The 25,790-nt window shown below is 41.7% G+C and overlaps 2 protein-coding genes across 6 annotated transcripts in view; one reads left to right on the top strand and one right to left on the bottom strand.

Moving 5' to 3' along the window:
• The window catches only part of AIMP1 (aminoacyl tRNA synthetase complex interacting multifunctional protein 1), a 37,818-nt gene extending 27,079 nt beyond the window's left edge, over positions 1–10,739 (bottom strand). Inside the window, exons 1-3 of one of the 4 annotated variants that reach the window (XM_060278489.1) lie at positions 10,670–10,725; positions 8,584–8,682; positions 7,248–7,386 (exon numbers count right to left, since the gene is read on the bottom strand). Coding sequence is in view for 1 of the 4 variants with exons in the window: in XM_035112372.2 (XP_034968263.2) it covers positions 8,584–8,585 (2 nt within the window). In the remaining 3 variants the exon portion in view is untranslated. Of the gene's footprint in view, positions 1–5,550; positions 5,634–7,247; positions 7,387–8,583; positions 8,683–10,669 lie in introns of all 4 variants that reach the window. The other 3 variants (XM_060278488.1, XM_035112372.2, XM_035112374.2) reach the window with 3 other exon arrangements.
• Positions 10,740–10,849: 110 nt separating this feature from the next.
• The window catches only part of TBCK (TBC1 domain containing kinase), a 93,399-nt gene continuing 78,458 nt past the window's right edge, over positions 10,850–25,790 (top strand). Inside the window, exons 1-3 of one of the 2 annotated variants that reach the window (XM_060278487.1) lie at positions 10,850–10,892; positions 15,802–16,038; positions 20,375–20,447. In XM_060278487.1, the coding sequence (XP_060134470.1) occupies positions 15,846–16,038; positions 20,375–20,447 (266 nt within the window). In that variant the 5' untranslated portion in view covers positions 10,850–10,892; positions 15,802–15,845. Of the gene's footprint in view, positions 10,893–10,931; positions 11,116–15,801; positions 16,039–20,374; positions 20,448–25,790 lie in introns of those variants that run through there. The other variant, XM_060278486.1, reaches the window with a different exon arrangement.

Genomic DNA, 25,790 nt, shown 5'->3' with positions numbered 1-25,790 from the left:
GGAAGTTCCGTTGCACATACAGAAATATATGTGCTAAATGGAACTACTTCATTGGACACTACCTAGTGAAACTAAGGATTCCCGACCTGCAATGGATGCCTAGGATTGCAGCCTAAACAATTTCAGCTAAAATTGCAGGGTATTATCAGCATGGCTGTAGTTCACGTCAATCCAAATGAACTCAATTCCTTTGCAAAAAAAAGTAGTAAGCAGTGAAGCTTGGAGAATTAATCAGCAAATTTTCAGTTAACTTTAGTACATATTGAAAAATAGGTATTTGGTATATTTAGACTAGGATCTTAGGTGTTTGCTTACAGAAGGAGTTTTTAACAAGGGTTCCTCCCATGAAGGAATTCTTCCTCCATGAACAGAAGCTTCTCCTGATCACAAATAAAAACTTAGGACCCAAGCCACTAATAATTTATTTTTCGAACCCCTTGTGCCTGAATGGCTTGAACCTCCTTCTCCTTCTATAGCTAATGGTAATCTTCCTGCTACACAAGGGATAGTTTGAAGTCCCATATACAGTACTGTTGGATATACATGAAACGCAGTCTGGTGTTCCACCCAGAAACAACACTTACACAATAGACATGTTTAATAGCCTCCACATGGCTCTGGTACAGCCAGAGCTTTCTGATCCATTACCTGCTTCTGGCCTTTTAAATTCCAGACCAGAGCTGCAACTAGCAAATTATCAACCACTGACCAGAGGATTGGCTGTATGCTTAAGAGCCAATTTACACTCCTACCCAGCCAAAGCTCACTGGATGGCCATGGGCGGTCACCCTCTCTCATTCCTTAGGCCAAGCCTGCTTTGAGATCATCTGCATTCAGCACCTGGAGGGAGAAGGGACCTGCTTGCCAAGCAGAGCCAATTTGCAGTTTAAATTGTTTTCATGTGTGACTTGAATTTTAAGAAAGCATTCTATCCAAGCAGTTGCTAAGTTCCACTTAAACATTTACACAAATAAAATCTCAAGGAAAGCGCAGAGCATTGGAATGCTTTTGGAAAGGCAATGCTTAAAATGTGTGACTGAAGAAAGCAGTATTGGATGAGGAAATCTCAGTACGGGTTCAGAACGAGACCAGTGTGGAAACAGAAGGCGAGATGGCACAACTTTCATGTTAAGGAGAAAGGGTTGGGAAGAAAGAAGGTCTATGGATAGCCATCTCCTTTCACAGAACCCAAAGTTATCTTCATGGTTGGGAAATTTTTGCTAGTTACAATACCATGATGATCTGGATAAGAGTTAACAAAACTGAGGCTTCCGGGTTCAGCGCCAGCGTCGATCGGCGGGGTTTCGTCTCGTCTCCGAGACGGCCCGTCTCTGCTAGGAGTGGGGAGGGCAGCGAGAGCAACGCTGCGCCCCTTAGAACCTCGGGAAGGGCGTCCCGAGGGCAATTTGCTCGGCACAGACCCAATCCGGACTCCCCAACTCTTCGGTTAGCTCTAATAAGAGCTCCGGAGCGAGGAGGGTAGAAGTCGCGGGGGCCATTTTGAGCGGCAACGTTATTCTAGCAGGGAGAAGCTTCAAGCCGAAGGCGGAGAGCGCTGGATTCTTCCGAAAATAAAACGATTGGAAAAGACTGTAAGTAACCTCACGATTTGGATTATAAAACAATTTGGTCTGGGAGAGAGGGGAGAAAAGAGGAAGCCACCCCCCCCCCCACGGCAACAAAGAGACAGTAAATAGAAACCCGAAGCCATAAACAGAAGATTTGTAATTCAAAAGGATCCCTCAAAGGCATCAAAGAGAATATCCCCTTTGATGCAGGGTGAAAAGGGGAGAGAGACTGTGGTTTATGACTGCCCTGCAGCAATGAGGTAAAGCCTAAGAAAAACCTTTCTTTCCCTCGGGAGCCGGCAGCCCAGGCAATCCAGTGAGTTGATCAGGATTTATAAGTCAATTTTTACTTCACTTTGTATTTCTGGACTTTGTGGAATTTCTTTTTTGGCTTAAGTGCTTGTGAAATGTGAGTTCGAACTTTATTGTTAACAAGACTTGAAGAATGCAGCCAGCTTGTTAAAATGGAGTCGAGAAAATAAACTGTGATCATATTCCACCCCACGTGATAAGTTTTGACCTTGGCAGGACTGAAATATGTCAACAAAAAAGTGTTCCCCTGAGTTCCAGCGGTCTGTTTTGACCTTAATGTGGGAAACAAGAATAGAGTTATGTCAAGAGGAGACACGACGACAGGAGTTACAGCAGAAATTTCAGGAGGTGATGGCGGAATATGATTTTCTAGGAGATGAAGCTTTTGACACTGAAAAAGAGCAATGTGAGAATGACAATGATGGGGAAGGAAAAGATGAAGATGAGGACTGTGATGATTCAACACAAAATGAAACACACCATGAAAAAAATGATGACTCTACTCTACAAAAAGTTGGATGGAGTGCCCTGCCTTTGAGGGGGGCACGATTGGTATTATTGGAACTCCAGAACGCCCACAGGGAAGAAGGAAAAAATATGCAGAGAAGAGAAGAAATTCAGGGGTCCTGTATGGTGGCCTGGATGGCAAGAGACTGTAAACAGGGGGTGGGGTGAAGGGAAAGTGATGTTGTGATTATAAGGATGGATTAACAGGTTTATAACTGGTCTGCTGATTTTGGAATTTGCTGGATTGGGGGGGGTGGAGCCGGTAATCGGGGATGTAAGGTTAAATTGAGAATAGTTATAGTTTTAAAAGTGAATGGATTTTGGAAAATGTGAAAATATGGAGGCTTATAGAGGGAGAAAAAAAAATTAGGCACGGGAAGAGAAAATGGGAGTTTGAATTTTCAGTGATTTGAATATTAGATGAAAATGTTAACAATTGATTTATAAGTTGTATAAGATACAAAGGTGTATTTTTATAAAGTAAGAAACTGTTGCAGATGATAAAAAAGGGATGAAAACCGGGGAAGGGGGGGAGGGGAAGCCCATAAAATATGGTTTTTCAACTATGAATGCAAGAAAAATTTTTCTGTTTTGTATTGTTTTTTTTTTCTCTTTTTCTTTTTTCGCCCTTTCTTTTTCCCCTTTTTTTCCTATTTCTATTTTTCTCTTTTTTTGGTATAACAATAGATGGTTGGATGGATGTCCTCCTGCGTACTGCCCTGGTTTGCTGGAGCTCCCTGGTGGCAGGGGGGGGCTTTGGGGTCAGGGGAGGGGGAGGAGGACAGAAATCCAAGCATAAAATGGACCATTTCTGACTGTTCACAAACATGGGATACTTCTGTGGCAGGGGAGGACCCATGTGGGTGGGTAGGAAGGAGGTGGAAAAGGGGTTTAAGTATGTACCGTTTTTTTGTTTTTTTGTATTTTGTAAAATTAATAAAAAGTATGTTAAAATAAAAAAATAAAAAAAAAAGAGTTAACAAAACTGAATCCTGGCAAGACAAAATATGATTAGCAAGCTGGAACTGGGGAAAGTGTGCATCTTGGGTGTGCTCCAACACAAGACTTTGATGCTTGACTCCTAAAGCCACAGCTCTGGTTAGAAACACATTTTACCAGATTTAGATGGTCAAAGAGGCAGCTATAACTTGTTCTCTAGCCAAGTTCTTACCACTGTTATTCATCCAATGGCAAGGTCTTACTTAGATTACAAAAACATGCTCAACGTTGGGCTCTCCTGAGAAAGTTAGTAAGCTAACCAGTTTAAAATGCAGTGGCCCACTTTTTGGAAATACTGTAGTTCCAATCCTGAGTCCATTTTAACTGGCTGATATCCTATGGAATATTCTCCCTAGAGAACTTCAGAGGACTTACTTTTGCATCCGCCATCACCAGCTTAAGATAAGATAAGATATATTTATTGTCATTGTCCCCTTGCGGGACAACGAAATTACTCGGTTGCTACATCCACTCAGATAAAGCATTCCACATAATCCAAAATTACAAAACCTAATTAAAAACAGTAAATATAATACAAAATAACAAGTAAAATAAGATGACTTCAAAGTCCAGGCTTTCCATTTAAGGCCAAAATCGCTCTAGAGAAGAAACTGTTCCTGAGACAGCTCGTTCTTGCCTGCATTGTTCTATGCCTAGAAATCTAAACGTTGTTACTTCCGCCACCCAAGCATTTATGTCAGATAGATTTATGGTTGATCTGTTATTAGTCTTGTTTGAAGCAGCTGTTTCAGCTGTTGTCTGATATTTTTATAGGCTTTTAAATTTTTTATTGTTTAAAAAAACTTTTTACATGCTGATTTGAATGCCCATTTGGCTGGAAAGGTGATTAAGTAGTTGTAAAAATAATAAATTTGCATCATGGGCCATATTACTATGGCACAAACATATAATTATTCCTTTCATTTATGTTACCACCCACAATTAAATTTACATTCTCGTCCCCCAGGTTCTAAAATGCCTAGTCCCTGCACTCATTTTGAAGCACCGTTACCCGAGCTTCATACAAAAGCTTCTGCTATGAGCCAAAGAGTGCGATCCTAAATATGTTTTATTGATGGTTTGGAAATAAGTGTTATGTTGTCATAGTGAGCTGCATTTTATTATAAATTCTTTTTTGACTATTTTATAACTGATGGACTTTCTGCTGGAAATGAGATATAAATTACACACACACACACACACACACACACACGTATATGTCTATGGGGCTTACTTCCAGGTAGGTGACTAGGGAAGAAGCTCAACTGGAGACAGTATTTATTTCATAGATCATAGAATTTTAGACTTGAAAGGGACCACAAAGGTCATCTAGTCAAATCCCCTGCAATGCAGCAATGTTTCACCCAATGTGGAACTCAAACCTATGACCCTGAGATTAAGAGTCTCATGTCCTACTGACTGAGCTATCTCAGTAAACAAGCAGACAAACCAAGCTGTGAAGCACATTAATTCTAAGTGATATATTTAATGTATTAAATATTTTTGAAGTGATATATTGGACAATAGCACAAAATGCATTTTGAAGAGCCAAGTTTCATTGCATGGAGATATTTCCACTTAAACATATGCAAGTAGGGAACAAAATTCAACGTTAAGTTTTCAATTGAGATCTTAATGCTTATGCATTTTATCTTTTCCATGCAAGAGGTATTTTAACCAAATTATACGGAAACATCCATATTCATCGGATATCTTTTCAAGCTAATCATTGTGCTATGTTTTAAAGACTGTAACTGTATTTTATCATTATAACTGTGACCCGTGCTATATATGTAAACACAGAGTAAATACATTATGTGTGAAGCAGCATAACTCCAATACTAAAAGAAAAAAAAATATCTTAACTATCTCTTGGGAGACCACAATGAAATATGGAAACAGATGTTCAGTTTATTTAAGGCATTTATATCCCACCTTTTGCATAGGCCTCAAGGCAGTTAGCAAAACCACATACAAACAATAAAACACAAAAGACATAAAATAAAGCCACGGTGAGCTAGTACAAAAACTATAAAACAGCAACCTATACAATTTTAAAAGGGGTGACCAGATAATATGTAAAAATAAAAGGCTTGGGATTGGAATGGACTTTACCTGCTGCCAAAAGAACAGTAAAAAAGGGGGGGGTACTAAGTGAACATACTTATGGAATAAATTTATCCATAGAGAAGGTCCTCCAGTTCTTTAGATCAGCATGCTCACTGTTCTGTATTATAGTAGTAAATGCTATTAAAAATAAAGGATACCACATTAGACATTTTAATAAATAGTCACAGCTAAATAAATGCTTGGAAATATGGTCTGTATTTGAAGAAGTCAACCACATTATATTTACAGAATTGTTTGGCAACACCACTGAAAGATGTAACAAAATGCCCTGGTATCTTGTACCATTTAACCTATTTTATTTGTATCATTTAACTTATTTAACTTATTCGGTCCTCTCCCCCATGCTTTTTAACATCTACATGCAGCCGCTGGGAGAGATCATCAGGGGGTTTGGTCTGGGTGTTCATTCATCAGTATGTGGATGATACCCAGCTCTACCTCTCTTTCAAATCAGAACCAGTGAAGGCGGTGAAGGTCCTGTGTGAGTGCCTGGAGGCGGTTGGAGGATGGATGGCAGAATCCTGACAAGACAGAAGTACTGTTTGTGGGGGACAGGAGGCGGGCAGGTGTGGAGGACTTCCTGGTCCTGAATGGGGTAACTGTGCCCCTGAAGGACCAGGTGCGCAGCCTGGGAGTCATTTTGGACTCACAGCTGTCCATGGAGGTGCAGGTCAATTCTGTGTCCAGGGCAGCTGTCTATCAGCTCCATCTGATACGCAGGCTGAAACCCTACCTGCCCGCGGACTGTCTCACCAGAGTGGTGCATGCTCTAGTTATCTATCGATTGGACTACTGCAATGCGCTCTATGTGGGGCTACCTTTGAAGGTGACCCGGAAACTACAACTAATCCAGAATGCGGCAGCTAGACTGGTGACTGGGAGCTGCCGCCAAGACCACATAACACCAGTCTTGAAAGATCACCATTGGCTCCCTGTATGTTTCCAAGCACAATTCAAAGTGTTGGTGCTGACCTTTAAAGCCCTAAACAGCCTCCAGTATACCTGAAGGAGTGTCTCCTCCCCATCGTTCTGCCTGGACACTGAGGTCCAGTGCTGAGGGCCTTATGGCGGTTCCCTCTCTACGAGAAGCCAAGTTTACAGGGAACCAGGTCTTCTCAGTAGTGGCACCCGCCCTGTGGAGTGCCCTCCCACCAGACATCAAAGAGAAAAACAACTACCAGACTTTTGGAAGACATCTGAAGGCAGGCCTGTTTAGGGAAGCTTTTAATGGTTAATAGATTATTGCATTTTAATGTTCTCTTCTGCTGGAAGCCGCCCAGAGTGGCTGGGGAAACTCAGCCAGATGGGTGGGGTATAAATAATAAATTATTATTATTATTATTATTATTATTATTATTATTATTAACTTACTGCTGTCATTTGCAGGTTTTTTACATACTCCTCAAAGATCAAAGCACTCTGACTATACACTTGTTGTTTGTTGTGCAATCACTGCAGCTAAACGAGTTAGGTGGACTCAACATTAGCTACATATTTGAAAGTCAATGTCAGTTTGTCTCCTTGGAAGTGAAAAAATCTACAGCAGAGAAAGCTCCAGCTGCACACTTGTTTCAATTATTGTGCAAGACAAAAATATCTCCATTTACATTTTAGAACTTTTAGCATTGCCTGGATGTTTATAACGCTCAAAACCTAAACAGGACTGCTTCTTAAACAATATTCTTTGATTCCTGGTTATTGTAACAGAAGTCCCAAAACTTTCCTCCTCACCTCTACAAATGTATAGAAGAATCATGTCTTCAAAACCAATTCACATACTTCCATTTTTAGTATGTTTGTCCTTCATGCCTGAGACATAGGTTGCAGTATTCCCAAATGTAGAAAGGCTCTCACTTTTACAGTAGCTTGCCTAATCTCAGAGAACAGTGCATTACAGAAAATTAGTCAACATATATAATGAGTGAGTCTGGCTTTTATAAAGGGAGAGATATTCTTTGACAACTTACAGTGAAACCCTATAATGTCTATTCAGAAGTAAATCCAACTGATTCACTGGGATTTACTACTAGGTAGGAGAGAACAGGACTTCAGCCTAAGAAGCAAACCAAACACCCCAACAGGCACTGAGTGCTGAGTAACAATAAGATTTTTAAAAAATTCAGAGGTATAAGCCACAAAACATGTGGGATTTCAACAGCATCACAATGCAGGAAATAAGCAAAGTTTTAAGTAGGAAGAAGTTAAGGAAAAGTGAAGTGAGAGAAGGAAAAAGGGCGATTGAGTGGGCAAGAAGAGAAACTGCTGGGGCGATATCAAAGAAAATGATTTCTGGTGGATTCCCTCCACTTTGAAGAAAGTTTACAACTTTGGGGGCTCAGAAAAAAGTCAAGAGGGGAAACTGAGTAAGAAATGTGCACACACATTGAAGCCAGAGGGTTGGAGACTCAGACAGAAGAAAGCAAGTACTTGTTGACAAAGTGCATACTGTGGTGCAATTTGCTCCCACAATATGTAATGGTGAAAGCCAACTTGATCAGCTTTGGAATATCAAATTCATGGAGGATAAGGCCATTGACAGAGAGGCCAGGCGGCAAAGCTTGCTTAACCGATGACAGAATTAAGAGTCCTCACCATCCTCTGCACTGCAGCAGGTCGTTCAACTCTCATAGCAAGCAAGATTAGGGAGAGCCTAAACAACTGGGCTACTGAGGGGATTCTAAGCAACTGGAAGAGTGATTTGGCAACTGTGAGCCAGCTGCCATTTCAAAATACTTTTTGCCAATGTGCACAGAGCAGAAGCATAAAAGAATAAAGGAATGGAAGCTACTTAAAGACCTCAGGGCAAGCATAGTTGAACACTTATAGGAAGAACTCTACCTGCCAGTTCTCTCACACAAACGATCCCTCAATTCTCAACTACAGAATAAAAATGTCCTCTTCTCATTCCTAGTCTAAGAAACAGTTTTAAAAATGAAGTGCTATGGGGACAGGACACAAGACTCAGAACCCCACTTTTGCTCCTTAACATGGTCCACTCACTGCCAATGCCTTCCTTTTTGCTTCCCCTTAATTAAATGTTACATAAATAGATGTTAGCACAACTCACATTTAACAAGCACAGTCAGCGCAGAGATCCATGCTGCAAAATTCAGCAGAAGACAGGACCGCAAATCTGCTTCCTCTTCCCTGCCAAATCTGTAAGCACCTGATATCAGGAGAGGCAGTATTAAGCACACAAATATCTCTGGAGAAAAGTCGTGTAAATTTAAGAAAGCACTGTGCTCTCAGGACATTGCACAAACAATATTAACCACCATTAAGTATTAAACAGCTCACCTTAGGGACTAGTAATTTTTGCACTGTGTTAAGCCACCATGATAATTTAAGAGGCACATGGCAGGAGGAGTTACAACAGATTTCAGAAAGAGAGGGGGGAAATACAAGAATATGATGGAGAGTTACCAACAGAAGCACACACTGAGGAGAAATGAAGAGTGACAGAGTTAGCTGAGATGAGTAACCACCAACTCACTTCTGATGAAGCAGATACACCCATAGTTTGGGAGAGTAGCTGCAGCTTAATTTTGTCCTTCCCATAATTCAGAGTTTTAACCTAGCCACAACCCATCCAGCATTGATAGTTTCTCTCTGCATTCGTCTCCACACCCTTCACTATCATATCTCACCAAGAGCCATCCTCAGAAATTGTTCTTTACATTCTCACGCTGCACCTTTCGGCCACTATGCTTAGAGATAATTGCTTCAGGGCAATCTAGTAAACCTCTGATAAATCTAATAATTGTAACCAAAGCTTGGTGGAACTCGAATCTAGAATCTGCATCCATTTCCAAGGTTCAGTCTTGCGAAGATAAAGTACCTGTGAACATGTACCAAGCACTCTTTCCCATCCTGTCAAGTAATAACCACAACCAACTTTCAGGAACCAAGAATGAAGATGAAGTTGGCATGCAAAGGAAATAGGAGGAATGTTTTCTTAGCTCCAGCATTTCAGAAGCTAAACATAGACTGCAAATCTATTATATGCTTCCAGAGGGATAGCTTTGTTACTGTGTTGCAGCAATCTTTTTGTGACATCATAAAAGATGGATAAATTCATTTGTACACTAGAGTTAGATACATGATGTGTTAGCACTTGACAGGAATGTAAAAAGCTGCCTTGTATCGGGTTTATCTAGCCAAGCACTGTGTCATTTGATGGGCAGTTGTTCTCTACATCACCTGGTGCTGGGTTCTTTTAACTGGTGATGCCAGGGACTGAACCTTGGACAGCAAGCTGACAGTACTTGTATCTCCTTACTGAGAAAAATAGGACCAAAGAGCCCCCAAATTCTAGATAAGACAAACTAGTTTAAAGGAACAACAGCGGCATCAGCTTAGGAACAAGCGTTTTACCCAAACAAGACCAAAGAGTGCTCACGCAGCCACTCAAGTTCACGACTTTCCGGTCCTTACATCCTCACTGTGTCCACAGGATACTTCTCCCCCCCCCCCAATTGCTACACTTCTCCCTCCCTTCACTTGTTCTTCTAAAATGCCTTTGAGCACTCTTTTACCCAGCTCCTCCTGTCCAAGTAAGGGGGGGGGAGAGACAAGACCATAAGAGGATTATTACTGTCCATAGGGTCTCTTCCCCCCACCTGCATTAGTGTGGCCTCTACAAATATGCACTGTCATTATTACTTACATTTCATTTGCCACACTGCCTGCATGGATCTCTTTACAACCACTTGCCTATACGAAATCCCAGTTTCCCACCTATATTTTAGTCCACGAATGCTTATGCAAGAATAAAAACGCATTCGTCTTTTGAGATGGTAGGAGACCATTTCTTATTTTCTTTTTTGGTCGTTCTTTCCTGCTGCAAGAGACCGACCCCTCTACAGAATATTGCTATTAGGGCAGCAGTTTTCCCAATTCCCTCATCTCCAACCCACCCACCCCACCCCCAAGCAACGAAGGGCTCCTATGAAGCTTCATGCTATTTACAGGCCTTACCCTAAGAGCTTCCCCACCCCAGGAGCCTCCCCCACCCCTTCAGCGAAAGGTAGGCCAACGAAAGGTAACCCACCCCATCCCTTATAACCAAGAAGAGATCTGAAAGGAATGAGAGAGAGAGAAGCGACCCCACTCAGCCTCTCGCCGCTCCCCAGTTTAACTGCCCCCAAACTTACCCGTTCAGAATACACGGGCAGCGGAAACGTGCGCGTTCTACGCATGCGCGAGCACGTCGCACGTCTCGCGGGGCGGGGGGAGAGGTCGGGGAGCAAAAATAAAATTAAAAAAGAAAAGCGGCGTGCGCGTTTGCGTCAACGCATTCTCTGCCCAATCGGGCGCGGAGGGAAGCGAGGTGGGCGGAGCCGCGGGAGGAAGGAGTACCGGCGAAGGGAGAGCGAGGTGTGTGCGTATGCGCGCGCGCTTGTCTGTGCGTATAGCAGGTGGTGCTCATGAGGGCTAGAAACTTGACGGGCGGGGGAGGTGGATTTAAGAGCCCGGGTAAAGCGAGTCGGGGCAGCGGGCGGTGGCTTGTTCCCTTTTTTCTCTGTTAGGTGCTCTGCGTTTCCTATAAGGCCTGGTTCAGGGCCGGATTTAGGTCTGATGAGGCCCTAAGCTACTGAAGGTAATGGGGCCCTTTATATGTCCAGCTGTCCTTTGTCAACAACAAACTGTCGCTGTTTCTTGTGTTGAATATATGCTATATGGTAATTTATGGACCTAATAGGTATCTAAAGTCATTTGCACATAACAAAATTGCATTTTATCAAAGTAATTGTTGAACTGAAAAACAATTAAGAAGCATATTAATATTAATATCTTTCCTTTAATTTTTTGGGGGCGCCCAAGAGAGTGGGGCCGTGAGCTATAGCTTGTTTAGTTTATATGTAAATCCAGCACTGGCCTGGTTCTAGGACCCTGTTGTTGTTTCATGTATCAGTAGGTACTTTCGGAAAGGGGCAGCGGGGGGGATGCCGTCTGTTTTTAATGCTCCCCAAGAATCCTGAAAAGTTTGCTTTTCTGGTAGGTTGTGGTGTAGCTTAATCCTCCTTAAGGCTCCTGCGTGGCTTACTTTGAGAGGAAGTTATCATTTTGTGGTTTTTCACTTGCCCTCAGAGATAGGTAAGTTGATGTTCTCCAGATGTTGGGCTGGGTGAAAGCAGTGGGGGTGTTTACTTACTTAGGCTATAGTCACAAAGCCCAACTCCCACTCCGTTAGTTTTCCCTAAACCTGTGCCGCTGCTGCTACCATTCAGCCTGTTGCCTTATTCCCTCTGGAACCTTAACTTGCTGTTAACATGGTAACCGTGGCGGTACAGGTGCAGTACAAAGCCAGTCAGATACAAATATTGTATCGGTTTATATTTGAGTAGACCTAAGTTCGCCATGCCCATTGATTTCAATGGATCTGCTCCGAGTTAGGCTTGGAATGACGATCGCTCAATATATTTAGCAAATGTTTCACACAATCATAGAGTTGGAAGGGACCTCGAGGGTCATCTAGTCCAGTCTCCCTGCGGGTGGGTTGGGAACCCATCCCTCATGTCACCCAGTGGTGTTGGGTGAAGCAAGAATCTGGTCATCTGCAGCTAGTTCCCCAGTATATAAACATAGAATCATAGAATCATAGAGTTGGAAGAGACCACAAGGGCCATCCAGTCCAACCCCCTGCCAAGCAGGAAACACCATCAAAGCATTCTTGACATATGCCTGTCAAGCCTCTGCTTAAAGACCTCCAAAGAAGGAGACTCCACCACACTCCTTGGTAGCAAATTCCACTGCCAAACAGCTCTTACTGTCAGGAAGTTCTTCCTAATGTTTAGGTGGAATCTTCTTTCTTGAAGTTTGAGTCCATTGCTCCGTGTCTGCTTCTCTGGAGCAGCAGAAAACAATCTTTCTCCCTCCTCCATATGACATTCTTTCATATATTTGAACATGGCTATCATATCACCCCTTAACCTTCTCTTCTCCAGGCTAAACATACCCAGCTCCCTAAGCCGTTCCTCATAAGGCATTGTTTCCAAGCCTTTGACCATTTTGGTTGCCCTCTTCTGGACACGTTCCAGCTTTTCAGTATCCTCCTTGAACTGTGGTGCCCAGAACTGGACACAGTACTCCAGGTGAGGTCTGACCAGAGCAGAATACAGTGGTACTATTACTTCCCTTGATCTAGATGCTATACTCCTATTGATGCAACCCCGAATTGCATTGGCTTTTTTAGCTGCTGCATCACACTGCTGACTCATGTCAAGTCTGTGGTCTACCAAGACTCCTAGATCCTTTTCACATGTATTGCTCTCAAGCCAGGTGTCACCCATCCTGTATTTGTGCCTTTCAATTTTTTTGCCCAAGTGTAGTACCTTACATTTCTCCTTGTTAAAATTCATCTTGTTTGCTTTGGCCCAGTTGTCTAATCTGTTGAGGTCATTTTGAAGTGTGATCCTGTTCTCTGGGGTATTAGCCACCGCTCCCAATTTGGTGGCGTCTGCAAACTTGCTCAGGATGCCCTCAAACCCATCATCCAAGTTATTGATAAAGATGTTGAATAAGACTGGGCCCAAGACAGAACCCTGTGGCACCCCACTAGTCACTACTCTCCAGGATGAGGAGGAGCCATTGATGAGCACCCTTTGGGTTCGGTCAGTAAGCCAGTTACAAATCCACTGAATGGTAGCATTGTCTAGCCCGCATTTTACCAGCTTCTTTACAAGAATATCATGGGGCACCTTGTCAAAGGTGAGAGCAGTCCTATATGTGTTTACCTAGGAATATGTTCCACTGAACGCAGTAGGACTCATGAGTAGCTTTGCATAGGATTCTACTGCCAGTTTTTTTAAGCAGAGTGTCTGTATTACAGTCGTTTGAAGAGAGAGGTGAAAATGTAAACCACATGGTACGGGCTGGGTCAGAAAGGTAGATTTATGTATCTAGCATCGCCATGCTAGATCAGAGATCAACAACAACAACAATAATAATAAATGTTTTGTATGCTCACCTTATGAAGATGGTAGCACCCTCTCAATGTGAAAATGCATCTTAGAGGTGAGGGTTAAATATGGCTGCAGCCACCTTCACCAACCTGGTTATTCTGGACTGCAAGTCTCACTATCTCTGACCATTGGCTGTGCTGGCTGCGGCTATTGGGATTTGCATTCCAGCAACATCTGGAGGACCTCAGGTTGAGGAAGGTTGGTCTACAATACATTATGCACAGCTGTAGATTGTCTTGCATAAAAGTCTTCACGCTATATATACTCTTTAAAAGCACCCCAGCCATTTCAAAATAAGATGTTTCATGAATGCCTTTTTGTTCCAATGTTTCCAATTAAAGAACTGTAGGGTGGGGGGAAAGGTCTGTGGGGAAACCAAGCCCCCTCTGATCCTCCTGGGCCTTCACATCTCAATACCTTTTCCGCAGGTGATTTAGAGCAGATCCTCCAGATGTCATTGGACTCTATGAGCCCTAGCCAGCTTGGTTAATGGTCACTGAAGATGGGAGTTGCAGTCCACCAAGAACTGGAGGGCCCTAGGTACCTCACCCCCACTTTAGAGCTTCAGAGGCCTTTTTTGTTGTTGTTTACCTGCAGTGTTAACCCTGAACTGGAATAATATTATCTATGCTTTGGTTAGCAGTCAGGCTGCCAAATTTGTACAGCCCTAGGGACCCAGGTGGTGCTGTGGGTTAAACCACTGAGCCTAGAGCTTGCTGATCAGAAGGTCGGCGGTTCGAATCCCTGTGACGGGGTGAGCTCCCGTTGCTTGGTCCCAGCTCCTGCCAACCTAGCAGTTTGAAAGCACGTCAAAAATGCAAGTAGATAAATAGGAACCGCTACAGCGGGAAGGTAAATGGCCTTTCCATGTGCTGCTCTGGTTTGCCAGAAGCGGCTTTGTCATGCTGGTCACATAATGTGAGATGAGCGCTCAACCCCAGAGTCGGTCATGACTGGACCTAATGGTCAGGGGTCCCTTTACCTTTACCTTTACCTTACTGCAAAATAAGGTACATGAAGTATACCCCCAAATGGCTAAATTTGGTCCATAAATTGCTAAGGACACTCATTACTAGGGGGTTCTGAGAATGGAACTTTTTGACTGAAATCCTTTGCTGATTTAAGTGGAATTAAGCCCTTTTGAATTCAGTGAAATATACTTACTGAATAAGTGTGCCTATGATTGCAGTGTTTGTTCCTAAGCATCAGATTTTGGAACATAAAGATGCCAGCAGAACAGAGTAAGCTGGATAGCAAGTAGACTTGTGACAGATACTGTGCCTGTTTACACTCTTGAAGCACTGTAAATTGCCAGCTGCCTTTTCTGGTTTCACATTTGCTCCGGATGGTTTTTTAGGCAGAGGAAAGCCACCTTGAAATATCACACCCACATGTATGAGGGTGAGGACTGATAAAGGCCAGTGTGGGCTTTGATGCAGGGGAAAGTGCATTGGGCCAGGAGGGCAGAAAAGAGTGGTCAGAATTTGGCAACAGAAGCAGTCCTCCATCTGTGGGCCCCTCTGGCAAAAGGCACACGTTGGGGGCCTCAAGCATGTTGCTCCTAATTTGGGGACTGACACTGCTCTGATGCTTGCACACTCAGCTTGAGCTATATTTTATTTCCATGGTGCACAACTGATCGTGTTCCTGTGTCATTTAGCCAGCAGTAGGTGTGAGTTCTGTTTCCCCACAACAGCAGCTCTATATTATGCCAAAAAAGTGTTTGCAATTCAGGGCTCCTACAGGTGACCTTGCTTATGGAGCATTCATTCTGATTTGCGTGAGCGTTCATTCTGACTGGTTTGTGGGAATGTTTTAGGACATTAAACATTCATCCTTATTTGTCTGCAGGTTGCTTAAAAAACTTCCCAAACTTTTTAGTGCATTTCACCATCATATTCTTAAGACAAAAAGTCCATTGATGGATTGCTATTTTTTAAAGTGGATTTGGTGGTCCAGGGCAACAGGACATCATAATCTGCTTTAATTGTGCATTCTTTAATTTCTGCAATGTCCTTGACTCCCTCCTGCAAAATAGTGACTGGCTGCTGCTGCTCAAATATGCATGGATGCACAGGTTTTCTGGATCATATCCTTACTTGCTGGACTTAAATAAATAGCATGATTCCTTTGCAGAGTTCAGTTCAGCCTATAATCTTCTAAATACTGTATTCTGTTAATTTGCAGTTTATTGCTTTATACATTTTCAATGCTAAAAACAGCTTTCATTACTCTGTTATAACCATCAGTAATATCAATGGCATCCATTTGCTTGACTAGCCTGGCTTTATTGTTTATCCTCCCTTTTTTCTTTCTTTCAGGATAACGCTACTTACAAGGAGGGGTATCTCACGGAACTCCTAAGATGTTTCCCTTAAAGGATGCGGAATTGGGAGCCTTTACCTTCTTTGCTTCTGCTCTTCCGAATGATGTTTGCGGGAGCAACGGCCTGCCCTTGACACCAAACTCCATAAAGATCCTGGGACGCTTTCAGATTCTTAAGACAATTACGCATCCTAGGCTCTGCCAGTATGTGGACATTTCCCGTGGAAAGCATGGTGAGTGTGCTTTCTCCCCCCCCCTGCCCCATAACTTTGGGGTGTGCATGTAGGAGTGTTACAGTAATTATTCTGTGCATGTGTTTCAGAGCATTAGACTTCAAAGCAGCCGTCAGCATTCCCCCCTCCCCAAGACGGCAGTTTGCTTTTCCCCAGACTGACTCTGTAGCAACATTTTTCAGGCTTGTCTCTATTGTTGCACATAACAGACACAGATGTAAGCTGCTGAGCTGCAGCCCTTTGTTTTCCTGTAGTTCAGATCACATTGATAATTTTTAGGTATTTCCTTTTCTTTTTCACACTCTGCTTATCTCTCTTTACTCCATTCCCCCCTCCCCCCTCTGTCCTTCGCATGCTTGGGGGGGGGGTCTTGAAAACTGCAGGCTTCTTTCAGTCCATTTGTTCCATAGGTTCCTGTAATTCATCAATCTGTCTTTCTTTTTATTTAATTCTTCAAATCTCTCTTTTGATGTTCAGAGTTTAAAAGAAATGTGCTCCACAGAAGGCGGCCTCGACAATTCTCTCCCAGTCCTCACATTTTGGAACTTATCAGTGTGCCATATATCATGTTGAAGATGAAGTATAAGCTGTAATTTACTTATTCTGTTATTTCTGTTTGTATACTGCCCTTCATCCAAAGATCAGAGGGTGGTTCGCAACATAGAAATACAAAATAAGAAAACAAAAATACATTTAAAAATCAAAATAAACCCATAATCCCCTACCAAAAACACGTTTTAAAAGGCATTGGGATGTTAATCAGCCAAAGGCCTCGTTATAGAGAAATATTTTCGCATGGTACTGTATGTAAAAATATGTAATGAAGGCACCAGGCGAGCCTCTCTGGAGAGAGCATTCCACAAACGGGGAGTCACTCATTCTCATGTTGCCACCCTGCAGACCTCATGTGGAGGAGGCACATGAAGAAGGGCCTCAGGTGATGATCACAGGGTCTGGGTCAGTTCATACAGGAAGAGGTGGTCCTTGATGTATTGTGGTCCATTTAAGGCTTTCTAGGTCAAAACCAGCACTTTGAATTGGGCCTGGAAACCAAATCAGCCGGTGCAGTCAGGCCAGGATTGGTGTAATATGCTCAAACCATCTTACCCTAGTGAGCGGCTTGACGTCTGCACCAGCTAAAGGTTTCAAACTGTCTTCAGAGGCAGCCCTGCGCATAATGTGTTGCAGCAAATCTTACTTAGAGGTTACCGGAGCATGGAGGACAAAAGTTAGGTTATCCTTATCCCGAAAGGGGCACAGCTGGCTCACCAGCTGAAACTGATGGAAGGCACTCCGCACCACTGAGGCCACCTGAGCGTCAAGCAACAGCAAAGGATCCAGAAGTCCTCCCAAGCTATGTCTCATAGGCCACGGAATGTGTCAAGTCAATCATAGAATCGTAGAGTTGGAAGGGACTTTAACATGACTGAGAAAAAGGAGATTTCGGGTTGAGCTATGCCCTTTTTAGCAGGCTATTTCCCTTGCAAAATGCCATCTCTTAAGTGCATCTTTTTAATCTTACATATTCCTCCTGTGAGGAGAACTGCAATGCTATGTGTGCAGCCTGTCTCCGTCTGCACTCAGAGGGCTCCTTGAAAGAGAAAAAGCTTTCCTCACAACTTGCCTTGCATACTGCTCTACTGTATGTGCTTTTTATAATCGGCTGTTCAGTTTTTCACTTGACTTTATATGTTCTATTTACATTTTTGATTTTCCCATTCTCATGCTGGCTATCACATGTGACCTGTCCTTTAAAGGGCATTGTATTTTCCGAAAAATCTTACACATCACTTGGGAAGACAGGCAATCAGTGTACTGGAAGAAGCAAGGATCACCTGTGTTGAAGCAATGGTTCTTCAACATCAACTTTGTTGGACTGGTCATGTTGTGCGGATGCCTGATTATCGTCTTCCAAAGCAATTACTCTATTCCGATCTTATAAAATGAAAAGCGTAATGCTGGTGGTCAACCAAAGAGGTTTAAAGTCTGTCTTAAGGCGAATCTAAAGAAAAAAAAGTAGTATAAACAGATGTAGTATAAATGTAAAATGTAGTATAAACACTGACAACTGGGAAGCACTGGCCTGTGAGCGCTCCAGTTGGAGAACAGCCTTTACCAAAGGTGTCACGGACTTTGAAAACACTTGAACTCAGAACGCAAGGGAGAAATGTGCTAGGATGAAGGCGCGCTTGGCAAATCCACACCGTGATCAACTCCCTCCCGGGAACCAATGTCCCCACTGTGGAAGGACGTGTGGGTCCAGAATTGGCCTCCACAGTCACTTACGGACTCATTGTTAAAAACGTGTTTATGGAAGACAATCTTGCTCAGCTATGAGTGATTGCCAAAGAATAAAAGTTAGTTCAGAAGTCAGGGTTTTCCTGTCTTCTATAAACTGTTCCAAACTTATTCAATATGATCGTGCTGTCTTGGTATCTTGGCAGGGGTGGAGGGTGACTGTAATACCTGGGATCAGTTTTATTACTTTTAAGTGAAGTTTCTTACTTTTCTTTTACATGGTGAATTTTGTTTAACTGTAGCTTTTGCTGTATAGCTAAGCAGAATGTCTGGCAAAGTAGAGGAGAAGCTTCACATTGTAAATCTTTTTTAAAGGAGAGATGGTTGTACGTAGAATGGCAATATTCTTGCAGCTATACAAGAATAATGTATTGTGATGCAGCTCAGAGAGGAAAATCCAAAAATAGCCTTAGCTGGCGGTGCATTTTATAACAAAATTAGTGCAGCAGAATGGATGTGCCAGTCACGATCTCTTTTTATTTGTTTGAATTTCCATGGAATTCAAATTGTAATGCCATAAAATACAATACAAGAAATAAAAGAAGCACAATAAATGCATTTAAAAACCAATGTGGATATTTAATGGGATGGATATACCATCCTCAACCAAAATCCACAGACCACCCAAATGAAGCTCAAGGAGTGCAGTTTCGGAAATGCTGCCTTAAGTAATGCTGTTATCAGGAACAATGTTGTCAATTACTAAGATTTTGGTAGCTGTTCAGGGTAACTGTTCCCCATGCTCATCCACGCACCTCAGTTGTGGATAATAGTAAGGCAATCGATATTCCTGTGTGAATGGAGTTGGTGAGGGCAGGAGATGTTTCAGCATGAGGCACTGTTGTCTTTCAGTTGATCTCTGAATTCCTGTTCTTTTTTCACCATTACAGCCCATTCCTAAATTTGTTTGTTTGTTTAGTCGTTTAGTCGTGTCCGACTCTTTGTGTCCCCATGGACCATAGCACGCCAGGCACTCCTGTCTTGCACTGCCTCCCGCAGTTTGGTCATGGGGACAAACTGCGGGAGGCAGTTTTTTTTAGAATAGTTGCTAAAAAAAAATCTTAGTTACCTTTTTCAAAAATTACCCAAATTACCCAAGGCAACATGCAGAAATATAAAATGTATACAATATTCAGAGTTTATAACCAAAACAATAAAGAAGGCTGATCGCCGAAGAATTGATGCTTTTGAATTATGGTGCTGGAGGAGACTATTGAGAGTCCCATGGACTGCTAGAAGATCAAACCTATCCATTCTTAAGGAAATCAGCCCTGAGTGCTCCCTGGAAGGACAGATCGTGAAGCTGAGGCTCCAATACTTTGGCCACCTCATGAGAAGAGAAGAATCCTTGGAAAAGACCCTGATGTTGGGAAAGATTGAGGGCACTAGGAGAAGGGGACGACAGAGGACAAGATGGTTGGACAGTGTTCTCGAAGCTACGAACATGAGTTTGACCAAACTGCGGGAGGCAGTGCAAGACAGGAGTGCCTGGCGTGCTATGGTCCATGGGGTCACGAAGAGTCGGACACGACTAAACGACTAAACAACAACAACAAACCAAAACAATAATAACAAAATCTTTACCATGCTAAAAGCACACACTCCGTAAAAATTGCCAAATCAGAAACTGGTAGAATACAACCAAAAACAAATAAAAAATTATAGATCAGTAAAAACAGCCCATCACAGAAAATTTCTATTTACTCTATTCCCCCCCCCCCAAAACTACCATGGTTGTTGATGTGAAATGGGGGAGGGGGCGGGGAATGCTCATATGTTCTCTACAATGAAATTGCTCTAGACAGCTGCTGGCTGCAAATAATTGCCATCTATGTGTTAATTCGGTTATATTCTGTGTAACTGTATACTGAGTATGATTTTCTATTCCCCTAAAATAAGTAGACATTCTCTTTGTATTACGAGATGCAGTGCTACCATAATATGGTTTTAATTTCAGTGGGATGCGAGAGTGAAAGTGTTTTTGTGCCTGTGTGCACTGAGATACTAAATCTGTCTCTCTATGTACATTTTTCATCAGAGAGGCTAGTGGTTGTTGCGGAACACTGTGGAAAGAGTCTGGAAGATTTGCTTCGAGACAGGAAACCAGTGAGGTATGGTATCAAGGAAAACGTTGCAAGGAAACATGCAAACTGAAAGGTTTATCTACTTTAAGTTACAAAGTCCAGATGCACTTTTTCTTTTAAAACGTTAACTACCTTTGCAGGTCTAACAGATTCAAAGCTGACATCTTCCAGTACTTTATCCTTCTGGCAGCCAGATAAACACACGCTTAGGGTGAAGCATATATTTACTTCACAAAAGTTTTACGATTTTACGATGAAAGTACTGGAACCTGCCAGCCATTTCTTCCAATATGCTTTGCTTGTGTTTTAAGTTATGTTTCAGATAAGGAGGTTTTTTTGGGTTGTTGTTTTTTTAAGCCAACCAAAAACGTATTGAGGAATTGTGTGTACATGACAGTCCTTGTGCATTAGTTGTGCAGGGTTTTAAGCTTCTAAATGATGAATGTTAGGTTCATTTCTATATGAAAAGAAAATGAAAGCATATATCTTGATGTTTCCCTGCAGTTTCTGTATTGCTATATGATATAAAGTGCAGCATTAGGTTCAGGACATTTTATATTGCATAGTGTAATGTAAAATGCAGAACATTATTTTCTTCCAGCCGACAAAGGAGTACATTCTATCCAGGTGAGGGGGATACCTCTGCTCAGCGCAGAATATAGCATGGCAACCCTGTCTGCTTCTGGCCTTAGACTGGTAGCATAGCACAGCATCCCTGTTGATATGACACATACAGAGATATGATTGTGTGGATACAGGAAGTGCCTTCTGCTTCTTGTTTGCACAGTGATCTGAAGCTGTAGATGGAGCCTACCAACTGTTTGCACATAAAGTCTGCATAGATGGAGCTGCTTTGCATAATTTGCACTCTCTTCAGGGTACAGATTGTGCAGGTAGATTGTGCAGAATGTGCACGTGTACATTTTTAGAATCTTTAGGGAATGGGGCCAGATTTTGGCACAGGAATAGTGCTTAGTAGGATTTCCTCTGAGGACATGGCATCCCTAGAATCAGGCTCTTACAGTGGTGTCTGCATTTTGATAAATATGAAAATAGGGAGAAAGAGAGAGAGAATAAAACTTTTATTGCACTAGCCAAAGGCCAGAGTATCATCCAAAGAACAGACGAAAAACAGTTGATACATATGCAGTAAAACCATGATCAAATCTACCAAAATTTCACTAGTGTTGAATTTAGATTCTTTCCTACTGATTTATTTAGCTGGATTGAAGACTTGAGGGGCAATTTAACACATTTTGAAATGGATTGAAAGTAATGTATCTCAGAAATTATTTTAACACCAGGTCATTAAGTGCCAGCTCCTGCAGAATAAACCCCAATTGTCCCCTTGGCTATAGAGCAGAAACTGAGAGTGCTTCTATCTGAGTCCTGTCATATGTGCATGACATATGGATGGAGTGAGCTCTAAATTTATCTTCATTGCATGTTGACAGATGTTGGTGTATAGAGTATACCCAATGAGAGGGTGCATGTCTGTTCGGTGGATATCGGAGATATATAGCAGATTGCTCAACAATTAACAGTTTGCTGTGATTAAAGACTTCTAAGCCCCTGTCACCAAAGATTGTTAAAACTAGGATATTCCTTTACATAAATTACATCCTGTGGCTTCAAAATTTTGCCAATTAAGTGGTATTTAAATCTTGCCGAATAGAATAAGAAGAACCCAGCAACATTTAAAAAAAAAACAACTCTGTATTTTAAACTTTCAAAGCATTTCACAAACTCGTTTCACTGCTTTTTGTAATTCTAGCAACCCTCTAATGTAAGTCAGCATTGTTTTCTCCTTCTGCTGGGTGAGGGGGTGTTGAAGCTGAGAGATCGTGGAAGAAGCAACATTTGAATTTGGGATTTGTAGCTTTATCACTTACCTGGGAGTAAGCTCTATTGAATCTCATAAGACTTGCTTCTTAGTTTCATATACGGGGTTTCACTTTTTAGGTACTGAGTTATGTCAGCTCTCGGGGATGCTACTAAGTCCAAGAATAATATTGGCCCAACCTATATCAAAATGTTGTACTGTTTGTCTAAAGTATCTCCAAAGTGAGTTTAGTGTTAGCAGTTTGCCTTCATATTTTTCCCCCATAAGCATTATTTGAATCTCCAGTCCTTTAATTCCCTCTTTGCCCAGCAAGTCAAAAGACTGAAAGCTTTTCCTCACCTATCTTAAGAGAAATGCCCAGCCAGTGGCGAATTTTTATGGAAGCATAATTTCTAAAAAAAATTAAGGCCCAAACCAGAAAAGAAATGTGCCTCCCTCAAGGCTTTTTGTGTGTGTATTTCTCAAGCCAGTACATGCTGCAAAATTTCAAGTTCATACTATGCAAAAGAGAAGCTGTTTCACCTCAGGGATACCTTCACTGAGACCAGCTGAAACATTTCTCATTGCTTTTCAGTTAATTAAAATCGACATCTTTTTGTTTCTGTCAGAAGACCTTTCAATAGCCAGAAATAATTGAAGAAAGAGCAATTCCCAGTTATGCTATTCAATCCATCTCCGTCAATTAGCTTTGCAGGGAATTATTTGGGGTCCCCCCCGCCCACTTGTTTTGATTGTAGCTCATGATAGGAGAACAGGTTTTGTACCCAAAGTTGATATGCATGCTATTGCAATTAATTTCACAAACTGTTATGGAATGGGAGAAGCTGTCCTTATGGTTTATAGATTAATTCTTCTTGCACTTGCCAGGAAATAAGTCCTTTGCACCTGTACCACAAGCTGATGTCAAGTCAGCAGGAAATCTTCTATTAGGCTGTTGCTGAAACTGAAGATATACCATGGTCCATCTTTCCATGCATATTGCAAAACAGCAGGTTGTACAGCTGTCTGATAGTTATTTGCAGTTAATCTTATGAAGTCATGCATCATTATACACATTACATATGAGGTAACGTTTGCATAGGTGTTTCTGCACAGTTCTGTTTTTTGAGTCCACGAGAACGGTCCTCCTTTTTCTCCCCCTTTTCCATAAGGTGGTGATGTTCCACGAGGATACTACTTAAGAAGAGCTTATCAGAATTTCTAACTCCAAAGTGAGATATCTGAAATAGTTACACTCTATTTGGCTTCTCTTGTAACTCACTCAGGAAGCTAAACATTCCACAGAAACATTGCAGCACACTTTTCTGTTATGATCTCTATGTATCCCCAGATGGATACATTTTGGATAATGGAAACCTTTTGTTAAACGTAATGATCTTCAAAGCCTCTTGAGAGTATATTGTTACCTCTACCATACTTTCTCGGCAATCTTGTTGAAATAACCTGGGCAACAGTATAGGTAGAGTTGCAGAAGGTGAAATGTTAGCATAACACTCAGCCCCACGAACACTGGGAAACGGATATAACCACTTCTCAGTAGGTGTCAGGATCTAAAACATTTGGTTTAGAATAAAGAACTTCAAGAATTAGGCCCGGGGGCCGGATGCGGCCCAATCGCCTTCTCAATCCGGCCCGCAGATGGTTCGGGAATCAGCATGTTTTTTACATGTGTCCTTTTATTTAAAATGCATCTCTGGGTTATTTGTGGGGCATAGGAATTCGTTCAATATTTTTTTCAAAATGTAGTCCAGCCCATGGCTGAAAAAGGTTGCTGGACCCCTGAATTAGACCAAGGCAGTAATCCTATGGCATGCTTACAAGAGAGTAAGCCCCAGTGAGCATGGTGGGTAAGCATGCATTGCATTTTACAGTAAATCATGGACAGCTTGGTTTTTTCCTGTCTGCAACTCAAATGAACTTAGGGCACATCTGAGCTGTTAGGATTCCTGATAGTTCTATGGCCTCTTAAATCTGTGTGTTAGAGAGCGGTTATTTGTTTCTTAGTCTCTTAGTTTTTTATATAATTTGTGTTCTCATTTTGTATTTTTATGTTGCGGACCTGGTTGTGATCTTCGAATGAAAGGCAGTATGCAAATTTCATGAATGCTATGCAATAAAAAATAAAAAAAATGACTGCAGCTGTAATTGCATTTTGCAAAATTTTGTGGTTTGAGAATTTTTTCTCGTCTGGATATTGACTCTAAATCTGACTCTGGAATTTAAATATTGGAACAACAACTCGATATCAATAAAATTGCAGTATACAATCTTGGGAAGGAATGTGCTATGTTTGTAGCCTGCCGGTAGAACTGCAATCTTGTTCATAAGAGTAACTGCCATATATGTCTGTCTGTATAGCAAAAGATTGTCATTTAACATTTATTTGTTCAAAGTACAAGCAAAATAACCAAACTGGATTCTTCATTCTAATTAGAATATTGGTTTCAACTGAAATTCAACAACCTTATTAAGTTCTAGCTAGTGTCATGCAACACACCCCTGTTTCTGTTTACTCAGAAGTCTGACTAGGCTCCATGAGGCTTGCTTTCCAGTAAGTTTTTCAAAGATTGTAGTCTTAGTGGTTTTACAACTTTGTAAATTGCCTGCCTTTGAATTCCACTAAAAGCTACCTTTTAAATCTGTTAGTTGAGAAATGTTTTCTTCTGAGCACTGAAAATAAGCACACACACACCATTCTGTTATTATTATTTTTCACATTATACTTTAAAATGTCCCCCTTTTCTTTTTGAAGTCTTTTGCAATCTTACAATCACCAAAGCCAACAGATGGAGTATGTAGACATTTAGATGGCTTTTGGCACCTGCATTATGCATTTTGAATTGTTCTGAATTAGTGAGCAGAGTGGTCATAGTATGTCTTCAATAAAATATAGTTGTCATATGCTTCAGAGGTTATGGTTTTGAAAAATTACCAGTGAACCATCAGATATATACAGAGGTATAATATGTTATACATAGACCCTTTGATCGGAAGCAGACTCTGTCTGCAGCTGTTTACTAGCTTGGTGGAAAACATGATCCGACTCGGATGAGTAGGTTTTATTTGCTCTTATTAAACTATTGTCTACTCTATGTATTAGATATCTTTGTTCCATCCTCCGCTATAAATGCATTGCCGTTTGTATTGTGTTCCAAAATCAAACGGGAGGTAGGCTTTATGTGAAAAAGGTTCTCCAAAGGGTACACATGTAGCTTATAAAAAAATAAAATAAGATGAGGAAAAGGGGTAAGAGGAAGGCAAATGCTTTCCAGCAACTGAACACTCATATGATTCCAATTCAGAAGCAACCATTGATATGGCTTCAAGGGTTGTGTGTGTGGTGCTTTCATTTGGAACACTGAAGAGGCCTTTGGCCCTCTAAATGATGTTGAGTCTTCTGCGGTTGACCCTAACCATTGGCTACGCTGACTGGTGCTGATGGGAGCTGGATTCCAGAAACATCTTGAGAGTGACAGGTTCCCCAGCTCTGTTTTAACTAATGAGATGAATATGTCTAGGTTGGATTA

Source organism: Zootoca vivipara, chromosome 9 (assembly GCF_963506605.1).
Source record: "Zootoca vivipara chromosome 9, rZooViv1.1, whole genome shotgun sequence".
NCBI classification, from domain to species: Eukaryota; Metazoa; Chordata; class Lepidosauria; order Squamata; family Lacertidae; genus Zootoca; species Zootoca vivipara.
The sequence above is the reverse complement of the archived record's forward strand: the minus strand, read 5'-3'. Positions and strand labels throughout refer to the sequence as shown.